The sequence below is a fragment of the Teleopsis dalmanni genome, chromosome 1 (assembly GCF_002237135.1).
Source record: "Teleopsis dalmanni isolate 2A chromosome 1, ASM223713v2, whole genome shotgun sequence".
Taxonomy (NCBI): domain Eukaryota; kingdom Metazoa; phylum Arthropoda; class Insecta; order Diptera; family Diopsidae; genus Teleopsis; species Teleopsis dalmanni.
The window spans coordinates 197,251,857-197,259,928 of NC_051846.1; the positions used below are offsets into that span (position 1 = coordinate 197,251,857).

At 27.7% G+C, this 8,072-nt stretch overlaps 1 protein-coding gene across 1 annotated transcript; it reads left to right on the top strand.

Moving 5' to 3' along the window:
• Positions 1 to 444: 444 nt before the first annotated feature.
• On the top strand, positions 445 to 1,193 carry LOC119673411. The gene is made up of 4 exons (XM_038084686.1): positions 445 to 467; positions 530 to 684; positions 795 to 948; positions 1,015 to 1,193. The coding sequence occupies exons 2-4, from the start codon at positions 568 to 570 to the stop codon at positions 1,152 to 1,154; spliced, it is 411 nt and encodes a 136-aa protein (XP_037940614.1). The 5' UTR covers positions 445 to 467; positions 530 to 567; the 3' UTR covers positions 1,155 to 1,193.
• The last annotated feature ends 6,879 nt before the right edge of the window (positions 1,194 to 8,072 follow it).

Below are 8,072 nucleotides of genomic sequence, written 5' to 3' on the forward strand. Positions count from 1 at the left end.
TGCTCAGTATTCGTGTGCATTTAAGTGCGGAGCGTTTAATTTTTCGGTGCGGATGGATTTTGTGAATTTTTGGTGTCTTGCTAAATTTATTAAATTTAATAAATTAATAAACGAATATTATAAACGAATAAACAAAAGAAATTTATAATATATTGTGAATTTGTGTTTAACAATATTAATTATTGTTTTTCCTTCGGAATTCCAGTGTAAGTTGAAATTTAAATTGAAAACATTTTTTTTGATTGCGCTTTATATACCTGGCGTGTTTTTTAAAAACTATATTTATTATTTCTGTTTCAGTCTACAGTTCTGTTGCTGTTTCCAGTTTATTTACTGGAATATTTATTTATTATTTTAATAATAATTGTTATTATTTAATTATTTGTTTATATTTTAATTTAAGTTGTTAGTTATTATTTCTCAATTTCTCAAAATCAGGATACTCAAGGAGTTGAAATTAGTAAAAGGTAACATTACTAATTTTACTAAATAAAATAAAATTATTTATGAGAATCCCTTTTTTTTACAGAAAGTAACATTGACGTTATAGCAAAATTCCACACACTCATGAACATGATGGAAAAGAGAAGCGATACAGCAGTTTCTGATAACTGCTTTCCCATCAAGACGTTTGAAGAATTGGGGAATATGGACGCACTTTGTGCAACTAAAAGTGCTCAATATGTAAGTTATATTTCATACAATCAAAAACTAAATATACAAAACTTTTGATTATATTTTAATTGAATTACTTCGTTCGATTTATAAATTTTTTTCTTTTTGAAACCATTTAGGCTAAATTAATAAAATCCATTATTCAACCGGAGGGAATAAAAAAAAACTTACATCGAATCATCGATCGAACGTTAGTTTTGGAGTTAAATTATGATGAAATTGGCACCAAAAAAGCATTTAAGGAATTTAAATTCTTAAATGCTTCAATATTCGGTATAAAAAAATTGATGCATATATATAAATAAATAAATAAAACTAACAACTTATTTTTCTTTACAGAAGCCTTGCAAAAAGATGGCTATACAGAAAAGGAGTATATTTCGGATATACGAATAGCCATAAAGAATGTTAAAGGAATTCATTATAAACAGCAGTGCAACGACCGGAAGAAGCGCAGAGTGGAAGAAACCAGCAAATAATTTTTATTTATTTATTTAATATTTATAATAATAAAAAAAACAAAGAAAAAATACAAAAAAAAATTAAAATCTATAATTATAATATCAATAAATATTGTTTTTGTTAATTTTATTTATTTATATTAAAAAAAAATTAAAAAAAATTTAAAGCAAAAAAAATTATAATTTATAATATTGTAATTTTTATTTATTTATATTAAAGAAAAAATTAAAACAAAAAAAATTAATAATATTTATATTTAAAAAAAAATTTAAACCAAAAAAAATTATAATCTATTGTTTTTGTAATGTTTATTTATTTTTCTAATAAATTAAAACAAAAAAATATATTGTTTTTTTATTTTTTTTATAAAAATTTATTTTAGAATAAAAATATGTAAAATGCAAGAGCATTTAACATCCTTACAACCTACTGACTTCGTAAGCTACAAAAGAAGGTGACCACCTTCTTTGGAAGCAGGTCGTAAGGCAGAAAATGATCACCTCATATTTTGCGTGCACAAGCATCGCCCATGACGATTTAGTTTACTTTGTCATGCTTACAACATGCTTCCATCGTAAAGTGCATTTGGATTCGTAAACGAAGTTTTACGAATGTCAATTCCGTATTTCGTGCCGCATACCTTTTGCACTTTACCAAGTCATGCATGATTTCGGCGGCCAACTGCTAATAAAAGTCATGGGAATTTGGAAAGGAACTCGTCATGATGACCGGCGAAAAGTAAGCATGATGTAAGGGAAGATAGCAGCATGACGGTCCCTACTGGGTTGCAATGCAATCGCACGTTTATGTGTATGTGTGTGTGTATGTGTTTGTTAATATTCCGCCATAGTTGCAATTGCTAAAGTAAGAAATTTTTATCATTTCATGCGGTATTGTTACATTCAATTTTCATTTTTCGCAACTGTTTTAAAATATTTTCTTAGCCATAGAATTTTTGTTTTACGAGTGGCTTTCTGTACCGGACTTTGGTATTCTCACTTTTTTAAGCCTCCGTACAAGGGCCATTATTACAGTTCATAGAATTAATGTTTGTTGCCATTTGAAGCAAAAAACAATGCTTATGAGTTTTGTTAATGAAGTTCACTGGAAAATGTTTGTGGTACATTTTAGAAAACGAAAAATTTTTTGGAAAGGAATAAAAAAAGGTTAAATCCTTTATTATGCTCTTGCCAGTTCATTATATTAATGTTCTCAAGAAATTAAAATTGCGCCTAAGCAAAAAATGTTTGTAATATGAAATAATATTCTGTTGTTCAAAATGGCAACCAAAACTGACTGGGAAGGTGAGTTGTAGTAACGAAAACTCCTACTCGATAGATGTTATAGCGAGTTTGGTTAATCAAGTCTGCCTGAATCATGTTCTGTGAATTAAAGGCTAAGTTAGTTATCGTAAACGTAGCAAACGTAAAACACGTAAACGGCAGAGCGCAGAAAAAATGATTAGTTAGGACAGAGTACACACAGAGCAAAACAGCATAAAAACACAAACAGCACTAGTTCAAAACGAACACCAAATAGTTCGAACACAAAAAAATGCATTGATATTGCTTAAAGTTTGTATCAGGGGATATAAGACTTCCTTTTTGTCATATCAAGAAACCAAATTTGATTCTTATGTTTCCATTATTTTCACTTCATTACAAATAATCGAATGTATTGTTTTTTATAAGGATGAACGGGGCAGGTGATTACTTACACCTCAACTAATTCAGGCCTTAAGCTAACTAAACCTAAAACTGATCTAACGATATCGAAAAGTAAAATTGTATGACGAGTGGTCAATTCCACACTTAATTTGGTGCATTAATCTTTGATTACATTTGACTAATTCTGCGAATTCGTATATTGGAACTATATTTGGCTATGGTGTGTACATAGAAAAGTTAACAAAAATGTCTTGAAAAGAAGTTTTACATTCATTTTGCTATTCACATATTACAAATACATTTTTTTTAATTTTGCTATTCACTGCTCCGTTCATTAAGAATAAAATTTCGATATAAATTGAGAATAGCACATGTCCAAAAAATGGAAAAGAAAATTATAGTGCATATTTTGGATTTATGATCTTTTCAACAGCATCAAAGCATGTTTGAAATTTTAATCCACTCAATGCCGTAAACTGTGCGAAAACTGTTATAAAAAACTAAATTTAATCCTTCATTTTAGTATGAAATTTTACTTTAATTTTGTGAAATGATTTATGAGATTGCTATTGATCTTCTTGGTTATCATATGGACAGGGCATAAAAGTTCATACAGCTCAAACAGTAAATACAGCTTTTTCGATAAAAAGGTATGAAGATATGGTAGATAATTTTATTTTTTCCAGATTTTTTCTAAAAGCTAGTAAATGACGTTTTTAATAATTGATGAAATATGATCATAATTATCATTTAAAAATATTTATATTATTCAAATGATTTTTATTTTGCTTCAGTAATGCTTGAATATAAAAATTAACTTATGTTGATTTAATAAATCTTTATTAAACAAGAAATTATGAAATGCCACAAATTGAAATCAAAAACTTTTACACAAAAAAACAAAAAACTATTTGAATGAGATTGAAAAACTCTAATTTTATTTGTCGTTTAAATATTTCAATTTCCTAGTTCAGAGTTTCCTACACTCCGCAAACTTTTAAAACTATTCCAAATAATTTTCGGTGGTACTAACGTTAGCACTTTGTTGTTATTTGACGGAATTTGTATTGCGCATATGAAAATTTGTATGTTGAACAAAAAATTCAAACCAAAATTAAAAAAGTTTAAACTACAAAGCAATTCAAAAATAAATTTGGTGAAATTTTTTTAAATTTTAACTCATAAAATAATTTTTTTCTATTTTTTGGTATTTACCATTTAAATATTTTAATGAAAATGTTTTACAAAAACGCGGTTTGTTACATGAATGAAAACGATATATGAAGCATTTTTTTTTTTATAATTAAAAATACATGGAATTTCACTTCACTTTATTTAAGGAATAACATATCTTTCAAACTGAGTAATTGAAAATTCATTGGTTGGAGTTTATAATCGATCATTTTATAGTTACTAAACTAATAAAATTCAAACAATAAATAGTTAAAGCATAAATCTGTGAGATATCGAGCAAATATTTAAAGGTAATTTGCTTACTCGGTTTCTACAAACGTACATTGATCCACTTACCAGCCTGGTCAGCGGTTTACTGGTAATACCAAATGATGACAGATACCCACTGTCACTTGATCTAACCATTAAAGATGAGAATATCTTCTACCGCGAATAACTCGAATCACATACCTTTCGCATCAGAGCATTTTCATCTATTCTTTAGACATGTCCAAGTCAACGATGTCATTGAGTAATATTTTTTATTAATATATTTATCCATATCAATGTTGGATAATTCATTGTATAACTCAAATAGATCATTATTTCATACTCAATATTAACACATATTGATTCACAAATCTTTTGTGGTATATTTTCTCGAACGATTATTATACGTTATTAACTCTGTTGATTATTGTCTGAGCTTGAAATGATAAAATGACAGCTTACAATTAGCTTGATAGCACCTTAAAAAAATTTGACCAATCATCGTTCTGTATCTAGAATGCAAAGGATTAACTTTAGGTTTTTGAATAAAGAAACTCGTCGAAAAACTAAATAAAATCATGGTTTCCTGAAAATCTGGAAACTGTTTCCAGTTCCTTAATTAAATCAGTTAACCCTTAGTAAGTTTTCATTAGAAAATACTTAATTAATTAATTCTTACCTTATGTTAATTGTTGAAATGATTAATTAAATTTTCTGTTGTATTTCTTAAATCTCTTTTTATACAATTATTACCCAGAACAGTATTATTTTTATTTTACCTATATACCTAGTATACATTTTCTCAGTTTTTTAAAGATTTTCAAATATTAATGTTAAACAAATATAGTACATTTCTATTGTTAGATTCTAGAAAAGTAAAACAATTGCATAACCAAAAAAAGACTGTTAATCATCGTTTTTCTTATATGCTATCTTAAATGTCTACATACATTTCTAATTATTTCTGATTATATAAAAACACTAAGATTAATAACACATAAAATATTTATACAGAAACAGTATATGAGACTTTAACCCATAAAGCTACCTCTTTAGAATTAACAAACAAAATTTCTTCACTGACAAAAACAGTGGATGAAACTTTATTCTAATAACTAGGAAAAAAAGAGATGCAATGAAGAGGCTTAGGAATTAGAAATCCAGGTTTATTTAAACCAGAAAGAATGTAGAAGAGTATGTCAGTTAAAGGGATAAGTGTTCGATATTAGCGATATTAGCTATCTTCTCCTTCTTCGTGTTTATACACAGGTTACTTCTGTTATTTTGTGGTTAATGGAGAAGATGTTTTCTTAATAAAATAAAAATGCTAGATAATGTATAAGCAGAAAGATATTCGAAAGAAGATTTAGTTTAATAGAGCAAATGAGAGCAACTGATAGCAAAGTACATAAATGAAATAAATAAAAAATTAAGATAATTTATTTTATTAAAGCCTAATGTATTAAGTCGATCAATAGAACTTAAAGTACAAACCTTATTTTTGTTATTAAATTTACTGTTCCAGTGCTCCGTAAATCTATATCATTTTCCAATCAGTAAGGCGAAAATCTGTTTATTTATTTAATAATAAATAAGATCCAAATAAAATAAATCACAAAAGTCGCGCAAAGCCTTTAAGTAGCATACATTCGAATACTATTTATATACTAAAAACGAAGCAAAAGTCAATAGATTTTTATTAGAATTAACGAAATCCTTTTAAGCTTCCCTTTAAGTCATCAACTTTTGTTGCGCACGTACGTCATTAATCTTCAACTAAAATCAATGTGTTTTATTTTGTGTTACATGTGATGAATTAGAGCAACTCGAAGGCGATATTAATATTCACACGTACAGTACTTTCAACGCAAGTGTGTGGGACGTAAATGTGTGTATAGAAGGAAGGAATCGTTGGTAGAAAAGCTTAAAACTATAAGCAAACCATATTGGTTTCGTTTGGAATTTACTTAAAAGAGCAAAGTCGAATTATGTGACACACAGACACGTTAAGTTCATTTATAAAAGCTTGTGTATAAGTGTCTTCATATATGTGTGATATGTGCATGAGGTCACCATGATGTGCTACTCTTTAGGTAAGTTTTGTGCTGGATTTTCATTTGTATTCATTTGTACAACTTAGTCCTTCAATATTCACAGCAGCTTAACTGACCACAAATAAGCCAAAAGTTTTATTTGTTTTGAAGTGTAAATGCCGAAAAGTAAGACTTTTTCTTTATTCATTTTTTTTTTTTTGTTATATTATTTTTATTACAAATTACTTTAAGAAACTTTTATTCAGCTTTAAAAATATTTTAATTTTAAAATAATAAACAACTTTAAAAGCCGAACATAACCTTATTCACAATAGTGTGAACGATGTAAGAGTAATATATTTTTAGTTTACCGGAAATATCGTTCCAATCTTAACGAAATTATTTATTTTTAGTTTTGAATTTCAATTTCCAATTAAAAATTTTAAATTTCCAATTTAATTAATAATGAAATTTATTGTTACTATAATTTTTTATAAAAAATTTTATTTTAAGTGAAAATACAATAAACTATGAAAGTTCCTCTTTTCACATAATTTTTCATTGCTAATTATAATTAGCTCCTTAAAACTTAATTTCATTAACATCAGGACTACTTAAAACTTTTAATGAAATTGTTTATTAAAGCAGCCAGCAAGGATCTTAGTCTATTAAAATGTCATCAGTCACCTTGAGCTTGGGTATTTAGCTAACACCCACAACAATTCATTGCCTTAATTTAACAAAAGCCGTGTTTAGCATAAAGAATCCTTAAAATAATTACACTTTACCGAGCAGCCAAAACAATGCAACAAACAATGTAACTAAAAGTTCACAGCCACTTTTATTTGCAACCAATGGCATCGGCAACATCGGCAGCATTGCCAACATTGACAAAATACAACAACAAAAAAATATTGTTATAAATTTGGTTGCTTTCGCGGAGTTTATTTTTCTACTGTTGCTACCCCCACACTCCTCATTTGGGAATATCGGCGAGACGATTTCGCGTTTATTAGCTGCAAACACAAAATGTTTGGGTAAATACCGCCTCATTAAATTAAATGATGCGAAAATAATGTTGGCGCTGTTTATATTATTGTTACTGCTCTTGTTCTTGTTGTTTTTGTAGTAGTTGTTGTTGTTGTATTTGTTTTTATTGTGTTTGTAATTTGTGTGGGAAAAACATGAACCGTTAAAATAAATCGAAAGCAGCATTTAAACAGTGGCAAGCAGCAGTAGTAGTGGAGCAACTGCATGAAAAAGGAAAGAAAAAGGAGGAGGAGGAACAACATATTTAACACACATTTTTCAAATGCAAAATAACCTCTTGGTCCCTTGGGTTATACTGTCGTTGGGTTCTTGTGTATACCAATGAATGGAAAATTTATTTCAATATGATTTTGTTAGTAAATTTCTTGATGTGAGCGTATTTATCGCCTACTGTGGTGAGAAGCTAATAAAATCACTTCATTTTTTAAATATACGAAAATGATTTGTTGAAGTTTAATTGGTTATTAGCTCATTAAATGTTAAAATACAATATTAGTTTTAAGTAATTTCTGTTTATTTAACATTAAATAAGTTTACAAAAAGAACAGTAGTCAACTACAACAACAAAAATTCATTTTATATTATTATAATTAATTGAATTTTTAGGTGACCATACAGCTGTTTCGAGTGTTGTCAAATACGCATCATCACTGGTCTTGGAAATAATTCTTGTATTTAATTATTTGTAAGTAATTTTTATTGAGACTGCAAGTACTAGGAATCGAACTCATGTCCTGCCAAA